Here is a 15243-nt window from a genome sequence, read left to right on the forward strand (position 1 = left end):
TGCCTGTTCCCTTCTGAGGCCTGGGGCAGTAGGACCACGAGAGGGGTCTGGGGCAACTGACACAGCTCCGTGGGGTCCCCCGGGTTGCTGGAGCCTCGAGGTCTGGAGTCCTCGTCCCTCAAGCCTCCTGGACTCAGAGGCAGTGTCTGGTGCAGGTTGATGCATGGGCTTTAGAGTCTGGGAAACCTGGGATTGAGCCCCAGGCGTCCCTGGTGTCATGCAGGTGCATCTGTGCCCCTGGAGGGTGAGTATGAAATGGAACAAGGCAACAGGAGACCTAGCCCAGTTCTAGGCACTTAATAGGCGGGAATACATGGCAGGTGTCCTCAAGAGAGATGCAGGGACCAGCACCAGCCCACCAGTGTGGGGCGCGGATGGACCCTCTGCTGCCACATGGCACACGCCAACTCCAACCCTCCTGGTGCCCGGCCCAGACCCCTGCCAGGGATGGAGGTGGGATACGGCCTCCTTCGACTGGCCTGGTCACTGCATGAGGGGAGGCTGGACAGGGCTGGGGCCTCAGCGTTCAGTGAGTAGGGAGGGGGAACTGAGAGACCCAGGGTTCCAAGCCCCCAGGGCAAGCTCCATTGAACTTCACTTACAAAGCACAAATTCAAACATAAAATTAAGAATTTCAAGATCTTTGCAGCCTGACTGCAGGGCCTCTGGGCGTGGAGGGAGCTGCTGACCATCAGATGCATCTGCGCCAGACTCGAGTGAGAGACCCACCTAAGTCACAAAGCTGAGTGCTGGGGGGGCTCCAGCAGCCTCGCCCTAACTGGGACAGTGCCACTGTTGTGATTCCCATTCTACAGAGCAGGAAACAGGCACAGAAAGCTGGGTAGCGTTCCTGGGTAGCGTTCCTGGGGTACTTGGGAGGGAGATGGAGAGCCAGGCTTGCTTGCACCCAGGTGTCTGGGTCTGCTAAGATCCCTGCTGGCCACGCAGTGAGCTCAGTGTCGTTGTCACCATCCTCGACGTCAGCCCCACAAGGAGGATGCTGCCCGACATCCCAGCCTCCCGCTGCGGAAGAGAGAGGTTTGGTAAAGAAGGAACAGGTCTCAGAGTCCCAGCCTGTGGGCTCTGGGGAGGGGATTAGAAATGGCGCTTCCAGAGTGCCTGGAAGGAGCGAAGCAGCTGCCAGCGTCATTGTCATTATCTACATTGAGGATGACACAACAATGCCCTCGATGACGTTGAAAGGCTGTTTCCAGACTCAGGGGCTCCCCGCCTCGCTCAGTTGAGGACCTGCCCTGGCCGCAGCCCACCCTCAGCCCTCAGCAGAGCTGGGGCCTGGGCAGCTCTGCCGTCTTCTTCTAGAGGGGCGCTGGAAGAAGTGCCTGAAGATGAAGTCTTGGCCGTCAGGAGTGTGCCCTATTGCAGCTCCATTTGGAGGGAGACTTAACATGTTCTGACATGCAATAGGCTTTCTCTTCAACTCTTCCAAGACCTGGGCATTGATTTTCTCATCTACACGCTGAAGGACTGGGCTCTGGAGCGGAGATGTAGAAATCGAGGTGGCGGCCGCTGACCCATCGGTGCAGGAGAGAAGCTCTGGAGCCCATGGGTGGGACGAAGGTGGTGGGGACCCAGAGCTGTCCCCAGGCCTGGGCCCTGCTCACCTCCTAGCACCAGGCACGGCCCCACCCAGAAATCCACAGACAAAGACGAGGCTCTCCAGGGGAACGTGCTCACCCTAAGGGTGGTCCCGCTGAAGACTGGCACAGACTTGGCTTCTGTCCCACACCAGGTCCAGCCTGGACTGTTCCCAAGGGCAGAGGCTGGGAATGTCGGGAGCCGGGGGGTTCCAGGAGTGTCCCCAGGACCATCTGCCCAGTGTGGACAGAGACACAGCACACCAACAACATAACAACACAATACAACAGCTACAACCATACAATACCAGCACCATACCACAACATAACACAAAACAACACCACATACCACACCATCAGCACCAGTGCATCAAGATAACACAACAACACAATACAACAGCAAGAACATCTACAACCATATACACCACACATCACACCATGAAAACAACCCCAAACTGCACCACACACCACAGCACACCACAACGTAACACAACATCAACATCAACAATATTCACCACACACCACATCACCACACCAACAACATAACTCAAAACACCACCACACACCACACCATGACATCACAACACAGCATCAACCACACAACACACCACAACGCCATGACCGCAGCACCACAACACAACACCCCGTGTGGTTCTGTCAAGGGTGCCCCAGCCCAGACATGCTGGATGAGAAGGAACTCGGTTACAGACGACAAGGACACTCCGGCCTCGCTGGGGCTGAGCGCTTCCCTCCTGGGGCTCCCTCCACATCTGGTCCTGACCCCCCGTCGCCTCCTGGGGCAGAGCATTCTCTTCTCTTCTCTCCTCTCTTCTCCTCTCCCCTCCCCTCCGCTCCCCTCCCCTCTCCTCGGGTTAGTCCAGTGGCTGCCTGTGGGAAGGGGTATCCCAGAGACACCTGCCCATCACCCCTGGAGGCCATCGGGTAGCTCCACCTTCCTCCTCCCCTAGCCTAGGCCCCACCTCTTCCCCGCCCCGTCCCCTGGAGGCCATGGGGTCAGCTCCACCTTCCTCCCACCCCAGTCTGGGCCTCACCTGTTCTCCTGCCTCCCCCGTCCTTTAGAAGCAGAGGAGGCCATGAGGATCCAGCACCCACAAGTGAGCCCCACGCTCCCTTCCCAGGGAGGGGAGGGGAACCCCCACCTGATGTCACCCTCTTTCAATGACTAGGCTTTTAGTGTATGATTAAACCAGTGGGATTGAGCGATTGTTCTTGGGCAGTTTCTCGACCGTCACCCACGACTCTCCTGGTGTCCACTGCAACCATCTCAACCCAGAAGCCCTGGCAGGTGCCGCGCGGCCCGTGTCTCGGGGACTGAGCCCAGGTGTGCAGGTTCAGGCTCTTGGTGGGAAGTGCCAGGGACAGACATCAGCAACTAATGCAGAAACTAACCCACAGGCAGGGCACCGGGAGGTCCAGGCTTCGGGACACAGGCCCTTCCGAACCTCCCTCCCCCACCCGAGGTTCGGCGTCATCGTCACCACAGAGGCAGCCCCGGGTGCAGCAGGGACATTTATGTCCTAACCAGCAGGATAGAAGGGCATGTGGCTCCCTGGGATAAGTCAGGGCTCTCCCCGGAGAAGACGACAAGGACGTGTGGTGAGCACGTGCTCACGGCAGCGCCAGAGCCCAGCACTAGAGCCGGGTTCGCTCTGCTCTTCTCCATGGCGCTGAAGCACACCTTTGTGTCACCACGGTTTTCTGTGGTGTGACAAGTAATGTTTTTCCAAATACCCAGGCGTCACAGGTTGGGAATGTTTTACTTTTTAATAAATAAAAGGTCATTAGAGTAATTGATGGTGGGTGACTTCACCCTTGCTACATTCAGACGCGCTGTGTCACCAGAGAGGAGGGCTGGGGTCACAGCTGGCAGGACAAATGCCTGGCTTGGTTGTCCACAGTCAGGAGAGGGCAAACAGCTGGGAGCAGTTCTCTGCAGAGCATCAGAAACCCTGATGCCAATCAGCAGATGCCCGGGAATGTGTTGGCTCACATAGTGAAGAAATCTAGATTATTCTAGCTGGTTCTGGCCTAGTTCTGGTTCTGGTATCTAGATACATCTCCAGGAAGTTCTCTCTCTCTGTCACAAATTCCACCCCTCTCTCTCTCTTTCTCCCCCTGCTGTCTCCTGCTCTCTCTCTCTTTCTCTCTCTGTCTCTCTCCCCCCTGCTGTCTCCTGCTCTCTCTCTCCCACCCAACTTTCTCCTCTCTCTCTCACTCCTTCTCTCTCTCTCTCTTTCCACCCCCCCAACCCCCCCCCCGGCTCTCTCCTGCTCTCTCTCTCTCTGGCTCTCAGCTCTTCCTTCCTGTGCTGCTTCCATCTCAGGCCCCACACACTGTCCCCTGGGAGCCCCAGAATCCCCTCTGGCTGTGACCCCATCAATGCTGCAGCACCTCCCAGCTCACTTGTGCTTAAGAAAGAGCACGGGCCTTCCCCAGTAGCTTCTGCAGTGGTCCTGATCTTGCTCCGATTGGCCCTGATGAGGTCATGTGACCCATACCCCACAGAGTGCTGTCCTAGGGAGGATGTCTGTTTGTTATGTGGGCCCTAATCACGTGATTCATGTGTACAAAAAGGCGAGGGCCCCACCTGGCCCACAGGGACTGAATGTGGGGAGGGGCAGCCCCACAGGGAGAGCCAAGAGCACCAGGGGAGGCAGGGGAGGGGCTGGGGAGGAGCCTCGTGTCCGGGTGGTGAGTCCTTCACGGCAGAGCCGTCCGTCCTGGTGTTCAGGGGCTGCCGTCTCTATTCACTCCCCGGTGGAACCTTTCTGGGCTTGTCAGAGTCTGCATCAGCCCCCAGGAGTGTGTCTGCTGCACACTTGACCGGCATCCGTCATGCACACGCAGCAGAAGAAGGGCTGAAAGCCCTGGTCTGTTTCACACCTGAGTGAAAAATTAAGTCTTTTCATCCGTGAGGACTTCAGTCCTGGAGTAACGACCCAGGCCGCTGGACTCCCGAGGGGGCTTCCGTCTGCTCCATCACTCAGGACCCCAATCCCAGAGCTGAGACGGGGCAGGCCCTGATTTTTCCTGCAGCGCGTCTACCGCAATTTATTGCCCAGGATTAATGCTGAGGCTGTTTTCCTGCTTGTGACTGAGAGCGTGCAGAGAGACCAAGACGGAGAGGTTTTCCCGACATGGACCAGGGCGGCTCTGCTCCCAGCATGGCGAACGGTGGCACCTGCGTCTGGAAGAGAAGCTCTGCAGGCTGGGATTCGGGGAAGGGGGCGCTGGAGCTTCCTGGGAGAGGCGGGCAGGACTCCCCAACCTGGGAACAGTCAGAGGCAAGAGCTCAGCTCCAGGTCGGGCAGGCCAGCGCCTGGATTCCACACTCACAACCGTGCGGCTCAGGCCTCAGTTTACCCACCTGTAAAATGCAGATAACTGTCGAATTGACATGATTGCCTTGTTAGGGCGAATGAGGCAGTCCTGTGACGACGGCGTGGATGCATCACGGCTGTCGATCATAATGGGCAATACTAATATAATACAACCACGTGGGGTTGGGTACTGTTGTTAATGCCACTGAAGACGTTTTTGTTGATTATTTTGACACCCCGCTGTGAATTTACCCTTTTACCTGATCCTAAATCTCTCCCGCTGCTGCAAAGCTACCCTGAGACACACCCAGGAGGTGGGTTCTGGGTTCTGGAGCCCCGTCACCCGGCCAGGTCAAGGGACGGAGCTGAAGGTCAGGCACCCCTGCGTCCCCTCCCTACGCTCCCGCCCCTCAGCCCATGTCCCACAGTCCAGACCCCACACCTCCCCCTCCCCTTTCCTTTTTCCTCCCGTGAGACCCACCTCTCCTGCCCCTCCCTGGCCTCCACCACGTGCTCAGGGTTCAACACTGTCCTCCGATTCCCTCCACGTTTCCCTCCTTCCTCCCTGGGCCCCCATCATCCACAGCAGACGCCCCTCAGCCGCCGCCCCACCTCCTGCTCCTGAACCGGGTGGCCGCCCGCGTCCCGTGAGGACCCTGCTCCTGGACCCCAGCGATACGTGTCCTCCCGCTTCTCTCCCTCTCATTGGCTCCTCCCAGGAGCCCCCTTCCCAGTGTTACCTCTTGGCTCCAGCTTCTTCCAACCAAACCCTGAACTCCATCCAGAGCAGAGTTGCTGCCCTGCTCCAGAGTCCATCTGGTCAACCCAAGTCAACCCCTGGGACCCACCCCTGTGAGGCAGCCACATCCCAAGCGGGGAGAGCACGGTTGGCTTATCTGGGACACACACTTACTGGCTTGTTCTATGTGATCGGGGATTGGGTCTGGGGGCCTGTGGGGATTTGGGTCCCAGGGTGGCTCTCATCTGACCTACCCCACATTCCAGCTGCCAGCCACATGGGCTGTGCAGAGGTGACTGCATGGTCCTCCCAGGCCACTCCATTGTCCTCAGTGAGGCTGTGCCTGGGAGGTGACAATGATCACAGATGGGGCACGTACGGCATTGTATCCCCACATGCGACGCGTGTCCTCTGTGCAGAGCTGGGACACTGGTACTATCGTGTCTCCACATGTGACCTCATGTCCTCTGTGCAGAGCCCGGGGTGTGGGTGCCATCATGTCCCCACATGTGACCCCATGTCCTCTGTGCAGAGCTCGGGACACTGGTGCCCTCGTGTCTCCACATGTGACCTCATGTCATCTGTGCAGAGCTCGGGACACTGGTGCCATCGTGTCCCCACATGTGACCGTATGTCCTCTGTACAGAGCTGGGACACTGGTGCCATCATGTCTCCACATGTGACTCCATGTCCTCTGTGCAGAGCTCAGGACACTGGTGCCATTGTGTCCCCACGTGTGACCTCATGTCTCTGTACAGAGCTCGGGACACTGGTGCCATCGCGTCTCCATGTGTGACCTCATGTCATCTGTACAGAGCTCAGGGCTGTCTTCCTGTGGCTGCTCCTGGGTGGTCAGGCCCTGTGTTCGAGGCGGCTTCGACTGTGACTGTCCCGGGTGCAGCCGTCACTAACCCAGCCTAAGAGCAATAAACCCACCTGCCCTGGCCTGGAGAATGTGTGGGTTGCTATGCACCTGTCGCCATGGCACCAGCACCTGTGACTTCAGGTCGGATGAGCGTCTGGAGAAGAGCAAGCAGTGTCAAATGGTCAGGGGCCCAGGGTGCCTGCGGAGGTCAGACTCTGCCCAGTTCTCTGCAGGGAAACCTGTGGGGCCGTCCTGGGCCCCACGGAGCTCACAGTCGCCCTGGGGAGAGGGAGGAGGGGCCCAGGAGGTCTTCTCATCTGGGACAGTCCTGGAAGAGGCCCCTTAGGGACTCACATGGTAAGTTAAGTCCAGAAATGGGGCACCCAGCAGCCAGGCTGAGCCAGGACCTGAGAAAAGAGACAGCTGTCCCCGGAAGTCCTGCACTGCGGCTGCTCCATCCACCAGCCAAGTGGAGCATCCTGGACCCACTCACAAGGAGCTCTGCTCTTCATGACTTTAATGCAACCTGTCACCGTCATGGTGGGTGATCACTAATAGAGCATAGCAAGGCAGGGAGACTACAGGGCGGGGAGTTTCTGCAGAAGACATTGGAACCAGGAATGTACACAGATACCGGGAATGTGAATTGTAGCTTCAAAGGGAAGGCACAGGCAGCCCAGCAACAGCAGCGGCCGATGGGAGCTCGCGGGGAGCCCACCTCTCCTCCAAGTGGTGAGAGACCCCAGAGGAGAGGCCTAGGGTCTCTGTCCCCCTGGAACAGAGAGAAAGATGCCTGCATGGACGGGTCCCCAGAGGTGTGGACAGCAGGGTCCCCACGCTGACCATGGCAGGACAAGCTAGGGTTCAAGCTCCTCAAGGAAAGCTTTAAGCTCATCCTCAGGTTCTGAGCAGGTGCAAGCCAGTCCCAGGGACGCTTTGTTCCGTTCCCTGCTCTCCAGGGGAGGCGGGTGGGGAAGGGAGGAAGACAGAGGCCTCTCCCTCCTCCCTGCACAGCCTCAGACCTTCCTGCCAGAAGCAGCGCTGGACTGGCGTCCAATAACGGTGATGACAAAGCTAATAATTATTAGCATTATGAATTAATAGACAGGGAGGCAGTGAAGTGCAGGTGCTGGGGGGCTACAGCACAAAGTCCAGGAGAGTCCATCCCGGCCCCGCCCCTGAGCCCGGGTGACCTTGGGCCAATCCCCCAAGGTCACCCCTTCTGTTGGCTTCCATCACCTCGAAATTGCACCTCCCAGGAGAGCACAAAATGAGAAAAAGCGCTTAAAACCCTGAGCACGGATGGCTCCTGCCTCAGGGCTGTGAGCTGCTGCCACCATTAGTCCTGAGAAAGCCAGTGGGGCGGGGGCTTCACCCAGCCTGGGATGCTTCATGTGGCCCATATGGTGTCCTGTGAAATTCTGAGTCTGTTGCCAATAGTTCAAAGTTGGGATGTTCCAGGTAAAACCTGGATTTCCACCTCATCCTAGAGAACCAGAAGTCCCGGCAGCCCTGGGCGCACCCGGCCACAGTTGGCTGTCAGAGTCAAGGCTGGGGGCTGCTCCCCAGTGACCCAGCTCCCACCAGCTGGACTGGCAGCCACATCCACCCAGCCCCATTGGTGCTGTGACCCTGATGTGACCTGGGCCTCTGCCGCCGAGGCCCTGAGCCCCCCTCCCCCAGCGAGAGGCCTACGGCCTCTGGAGTAAGCTCAGTGGGGAGCAGCCTGCTGTGGGGACGCCTCTCACCACAGGTTCCCCCTGAGTTTTAAACAAAATGCACATGTGCACACACGCACACACTGAAACACACATCTGCACACACCTGCACACAGTTACACACCCACACGGATGTACACCACACACATGCCATGCACACACATAGACACACATGTGCACTCACACACACATCCCACAGACATGTGTGCACACTTATGCACACATGCTTAAGTACACACCTGCACAGAACACATGTACACGCATATACATACACTCATATCCACACACCCCATGTACCCGTGTGCACATGCATGCTCAAATACTCATAACACACACGTACACACATATGCACACATGCACACTCACATCCATACATCCCATATACCTGTGTGTACACACATTCTCAAATACACACTGGCACATGACACATGTACACACATATACACACAACCAAAAACACATCCATGCACACACATACACACATATGCACATGAAAACACGTCTGCACATTCATGCATACTAGATGCACACATCCACACACCCATGTGGATACACAGATACACGTGCACACTAACATCCACTCAGCTCCACACACATGCATGTGCACACCACACACACCTGCACACACACCTGCACACACACCTGCACACACACCTGCACACACATGCCCACATCACATCTATATGATCACCTGTACACACACATGCCACATGCACACCTGCACACCCAGCCTGTCTCCCAGCCTTAGGACAATGACATTCTCCCTTCAGGGTTCCCAAATTCATGACTACACTCACTCAACCCCCCTGCAGGGCCATGCAGACCCCGAATCTGCTGCCGGAAAGGGAGGCAGTGGGGGATGATGAGAAGCTCCCCTGACACCAGGGATCCAGTGTCTCTCAGGCCCAATTGATCTATGCTGTTGCTCAAGTCTTCTCTCACCCTGTTGTTCTTCTGTCTGGCTGATCTATCCATTATTGGAAATGGGGTATTGAAACCACCTGCTGCATTTCTGTGCTTCTCCCTTCAGTTCTGTCAGTTTGTTTTACATATTAGTGTGCTTTGTTAATAGGTCCATATGTGTTTATAATTGCTATATCTTCCCAGTAAATTTACCTTTTCGTCATTGTGTAAAGTCCTTTTTGTCTCTTGTGACAGTTTTTGACTTGATGTCTATTTTGTCTGACATGAATGTGGCCACCTCTGCTCTGTTTTGTTTACCATTTGCATGGAGTATCTTTGTTCATTCTCTCATTTTGAACCTGTGTATGTCCTTATATCTAAAGTCATATGGAGGTAGAGAGTGGAAAGACGGATAACAGAGACTGGGAAGGGTGAGTGGGGATAGGGGAAGGATGAAGAAAAGTTGGTTGAAGGGTACAAAAAACAGTAAGATAGAAAAAATAAATTCAATGTTTGATAGCAGAATAGGGTGAACATAGTTAACAAAAGTATATTGTACTTGGGTGGTGAACACCCTATACCCTGACTTGATCACTATGCATTATATATGTGTAACAACATTTCACATGTGCCCCATGAATTTGTACAAATAAAATAATATAAAATGTCTTGTAGACAGCATATAGCTGCATCTTATTATGCATTCAGCCACTCCATGTCTTTTGACTGGGGAGTTTCACCCATTTATATTTAAATTAATGACTGATGGGGAGGGACTTACTATTGCTATTTTATTGTTTTCTGTTTGTCTTATAATTATTTGTTCCTCTTTTCTTCTCTTGCTGCCTTTCTTTGTGTTTCTTTGTTGTTGTTTTTTTGTACTGAGCTGCTTTGATTTCTTTCTCATTTTCTTTGGTGTATCTTCTATAGGTATTTTCTTTTGGAAGGGTCTGATCTTATTTGTTACTCAAAAAATCTTGTTTTTGTCTGGATGCAGACTTAGAAGTAGGAGCTCACTGCTGGAGAGTCTGCATTTCCTGGCAGTCTGTTCCTGATGTTTTTCTTTGGCCTCTTGCATTCTCGTGGCCAGTGTGTAGCATATTCTGCAGCCTCTGCCTTATTTTTTGTAGTACACTGTTTTCTTCAGAGCAAGATGCCAGCATTTGTGCTGCAGGGCACATGGAGTAACAAGACACTGACCGGGCGTGGTGGCTAACCCCTGTAATGCCAGCACTTTGGGAGGCCAAGGCAGGGGGATCACAAGGTCAGGAGTTTGAGACCAGCCTGACCAACATGGTAAAACCCCATCTCTACTAAATATACAAAAATTAGCCAGGGGTGGTGGCAGGCGCCTATAGTCCCAGCTACTCAGGAGGCTGAGGCAGGAGAATCACTTGAACCCAGGAGGCGGAGGTTGCAGTGAGCCGAGATCGCACCACTGCACTCCAGCCTGGGCGACAGAGTGAGACTCTGTATAGAAAAAAAAAAAAATGAAAACAAGACACTGAGTCTTAGGTGCTTTGGTCCTCGGTTTCTTACATTCTTCATTTAAGGGTTTTCAACATATTCCCAGACGTCGTCTTGTTTAGAGACATTGAAAAGTCTGCGTGTTCTGCTAGCTCTTCTGGGCCCCAGGCAGCGAGGCACCATAGTATCAGTCAGTCCAGGAATGTCCTTCTCTCCTATGTTTTTTTTTTAACAATAACCAAGTTGAGGTCACTGAGATTGGCATCCACAATGCAACGGCGAACAGGTTTTCACTGTCTTTCTCCAGTTCTCCTTGGTCTATGGCAGGAATGCCGCTTACTCAGTAGCAGGTGGACATGGCCATGGGTCGGGTCACCCTGCTTCATGGGAAGGCTTGTTTGTCATTCCCACCACTGATCCAGACCACAGAACCCTTCCATGCTTCACGAGAGCATCAGCAGCAACTTCTGTGGCCACAGGCATCTCATACAAACTACGAAGTTTGCGTTCATCGTCCACTTCAATGAGCTTCTGGCAGCTAGCGGCTGGGAAGATGTTCAGCTTCATCTTGAAGCAGCTCTTCTGTTGGTATTTTCTTTGTGGTTACTATGGGGACTGCATAAAACATCTCATAACAATCGACCTTAAGCTGGTAACAACTCCAACTGCATGCAAAAACCTCTATCCTTTCTACAACCCCCCGCTTTATGTCCTCAGTGTCACAGATTACACCTTCTTACACTTGGTATCAATTCGCAGAGCTTTGTAGCTGCCTCAGAAAGGCTTCTGGGCCTTGCTGTTGTGAGTTGGTGTTTCTGCCGGGAGGGAGTTCTGGGCTTCCTGTTCCGCCTTTGTGCTCTCCTCTCTGGAGGTCTAAACACTCAGCCAGGATCATGTGACAACCCCGGACTCTCTGTGCTTCCATCCTGCGCTGGAGCAACCTCCTGAGAAAGTGCCCAGAAAGAGTGACCTGGCAGGCCTGAGACGGTGGTCCTGGGAAAGGCCTGCTGGTGAGGTGCCCTTGGCTGGTGTCTTGGAATCTGGCTGCAGCAGTTCCCTGTGCAGACACACAACCTCCCTCAATAGCGAGGAGCTCCTGTGTCTAAACTCCTGTGGAAACCACGTGGTATCCTGAGCCCGTTTCCTTCTGGGGGCCTGGAATGTCTGTGCGCGCCAAGCAGAGGTGCCCCCGTGACCAGCCCCCTAGTCGCTGGGCGCTGAGTCTCCGTGGGCTTCCCTGGTGGGCGACGTCTCACTGTGCCATCACGTCACGTTGCTGGAGGAACTAAGCACAGCCATTGTGGCTCCACAGGGAGAGGACAGGGATGCTTGTGCCTGGTGCCTTGGACTTAGCCGCCCAGCCCCTGGCTGTGCTCACCCCTCCCCAGCCCCTGCAGCCCCGGATGGCAGTGGCTTCCTGCTGATGCCTAACTCGGGGTCACCGACCCACCATTTCTTCTGCAGCTCCTCCAGCCCCTCTGTGGCGAGTTCCATGATTAAGTGGCCCCCATGGCACTCCCTGGGTGGCTCTGGCTTCCTGGCTGCCCCGGCCCACTCACAGGACCCTTTTCTACCAAGCATGGCCTCCTGGGAGCCTCACACCCCAGGACACAGAAGGGACCAGGGCCCAGCAGGGGGGTTGCTGACCCCGGAGACAGTGTGTCCACTTTGCTCATGGCCAGAAGTGATTTCATTATCTCTAAGAAGCAGACAGTCTGCTCCTCCTGTGTCTATAATTTTATTTACCTTCACAGACACACAGAATGTCAATGTGACTTCCTACCTCCAACTCAGCAAGGAGGACACGGATGCTTAGATGGGAAAGGCTGCTGCAAACGCAGCCTGAGTGTGAGGTCAGGGGCTGTGCAGACAGGCAGACAGACAGATGGAGAGATGGACAACAGATGGATAGATGGACAGGCAGACACACAGATGGATGGACGAACAGACACACAGACAGGCAGATAGGCGGACAGATGACAGACAGACACACATGGACAGGCAGGCAGACAGACAGATAGATGGAGAGATGGACAACAGATGGATAGATGGACAGGCAGACACACAGACAGGCAGGTGGACAGATGAGAGACAGACACACATGGACAGGCAGACAGACAGATAGATGAAGAGACAACAGAGACACACAGGCAGACACACAGTCAGGCAGACCTGGTTAGATTCCCGCCAGTCGCCCTAAGTAGTTCAGTTGACCGTTCAGAGCTTTTATTGCTCACCTGCGAAGAGGGGCGGGGATCCGTCTCCTGATCTTCGGACCACCCTCCATCCCCACCTACCCGTGGGGAAGCCCCCTCCCTACTCTCAGTGGACCTGGGGGTGCACACAGCACCGCTCCCTGATGCCAGGCTCTTAGGGCAGTTGCGTGGCCCAGGCCTGGGGAATCCCTGGACTCCATCTCCTGGTCACAGGGACGGGCCCAGGATCAGCGGGGTGTGTGGGGTGGGATTCCAGGCCAGCGGGGATGTTCCGGGCTGGTGGGACCCTGTGGATGCGGATGCAGCTCCCCATTTCTTGCCTTCCAGGGTGTTGTGTTTCTGAAAGAGAAACCCCAGTGCAATAGGTGAATGCGTCCCCCAGAAATCCCCCTGGGGGTCCCCAGTCACAGTGGACAGTGAATCCATGACTCAAGCAAACCCCCCAACCCCGAGTCCCACTGTCCCCTAGTCAGAGCCCACGGGGACCCGGCCTGGGTCACTGCGCAGGAAACGATGCTGGACTCACTGCGGAACCCGTGGGGCCCAGTGCTCTGGTCTGACCCAGGAGGACTTGAGCAGCCCAGTCCCCAGGGGCTTCCTGTGTGACATCACAAGCAGACTGAGGCCCGTCAGAGCCGCCCCAGGCAGGCAGTTATGTGAGGTGCTCTCAACTTACAACCTTTAAAACAAGGAGGACCCACCCTGTTCCCAGGAGCTTTCCAGATCCACCAAGGGCAGGTGGGAAGAGACCTTGAAGTATCAGGGTTCGAGCCCCGAGAGGAGATCCAAGGGGACCCCCTCCTTCATCTGACTGAGGAACGGACTCCCCACTTCCACCACCCCAACTCGTCATGGCTGCTCGGAAATCTCATATTCAGCTCAGAAAAGGAGGCGGAACTCCTCTCGACACCTGCATTTTAAGCAGCGGCTCCTCGGCTCCTGTGTGCTGTTCAGGCGCTCGCAGATCGTCCCTGCTCTTCCCTCCACCCTGCAGTGAGCTCCCGGCAGCTGGGCCGGACGCAGCTTCCCATGAGCAGAGGATCGACCTGGGAGCCTGGTGGGTGATCTCCGCCCAGACCAAGCGTGAGACCCCCAAGTCCAGTGGGACAGGCCACAGACCAGCGACTGCTGCCCATGCCTGTCCTGGGGACTCCAGACAGTGCCGAGGGAAAGGAGAAATCATTCATTCAGCCATTTATTTGCTGACCCAGGCAATTATTCATTCATTCATTCAACAGATATTGACTGAGTCCTCCCTTTGAGGCAGGCACTGTTTTATGCACTGAAATACAACTATTTATACAACAGACACTCTTCCCTCCCCCCATGGAGGTTCTGTTCAAGCGGGGAGACAGTCATTTGTTAAATGAAACATAAAATCTCAGTGACAATTAGAGCTCTGGGGGAGAATGAAGGAGCAGGAAGAGGCAGACGAGGAGGAGCCGGGGCTGCCAGGTGCAGTAGCCCAGGTTGCGCACTGCTCAACTTTGCTGTAGGATTCACATCACAGTCATCAGAGTCACACTGGGCAGTTTCCCAGTAGATGGCCGCACTGTGTCTCAGGAAGGGCCCATTGCTGCTTTGTCCAAGGCCATCTCATGGGCTCAAAGCAATGGGAAGGGAGGGGTCCTGCCAGGATGACACAGAGTCTGGGGCCCTCACTTTCCTCCCATCAGATGATGCCCAGCCTGGGAAGGCACTGAGACCACAGCGGAGTGGGCCAGGTGGCAGTGAGAGGAGGGGACGTGGGTGGGGCAGGGCTGGGGCACTGGAGGAGCAGGTCAGGCAGGGCCCGTCAGCCCAGGGGCACCCCAGGACTCAAGCCTGCAGCTGACCCCGCTCTCCTAGCCCTCACTGCAGCTGTGGGAAGGGGAAGCATGGAGCCCTCCCTCAAGGTCAGTGCAGCGCCTGGCTTGAGCTCACCATGGTGACTGTCCCCTGCTGCCACCATTGCAGTCACTGCCCTGGTGGGCAGCCTGGACCCCAACTCCACCGCACATGGACTGTGTGGTCTTGGGCAGTGCCAAGCTCAGCCTCACGGGCCTGTGGGGACGGTCACAGGAGGTCCACGTGCCAGGCCCAGGGTTCATGCACAGGGTTACCACCACTGCGAGGTTGCCTGCCCCGTCTTGTACCCGGCTGTCCATGCCCTCATCTCAGGCAGCAGGACAAAGGCAAGCGGAACTGAGAGGGGAGAGGGAGGCCAGAGTCCCCTGCAGCCCTGTCGCCAGGACCAGTGCCAAGAGCAACCTCAGAGAGGGACCTGGGAGTGGCTGGTTCCAGTCCCCACCCTCACTCCGATGGGAAAGTGACCCCGGGTGACCTGCCAGGTCACAGGGCAGAGCTAGGGCGAGGTCTAAGCACCTCATGTCTGAGCAGAGGAACCCACTCAAGGCCCA

General features: G+C 55.8%; 1 protein-coding gene and 1 pseudogene across 1 annotated transcript; one reads left to right on the forward strand and one right to left on the reverse strand.

Annotated features, from left to right (window-relative positions):
• Window positions 1-9761: 9761 nt before the first annotated feature.
• On the reverse strand, window positions 9762-11195 carry LOC117975307 (small ribosomal subunit protein eS6-like; annotated as a pseudogene).
• A 3059-nt stretch (window positions 11196-14254) lies between these two features.
• Window positions 14255-15126, forward strand: LOC117975251 (uncharacterized). The gene is given in 1 exon segment (XM_055096394.2): window positions 14255-15126. A coding segment is annotated over 1 exon segment (645 nt). The 5' UTR covers window positions 14255-14387; the 3' UTR covers window positions 15033-15126.
• Window positions 15127-15243: the final 117 nt, after the last annotated feature.

Source organism: Pan paniscus, chromosome 10 (genome assembly GCF_029289425.2).
Source record: "Pan paniscus chromosome 10, NHGRI_mPanPan1-v2.0_pri, whole genome shotgun sequence".
NCBI lineage: Eukaryota > Metazoa > Chordata > Mammalia > Primates > Hominidae > Pan > Pan paniscus.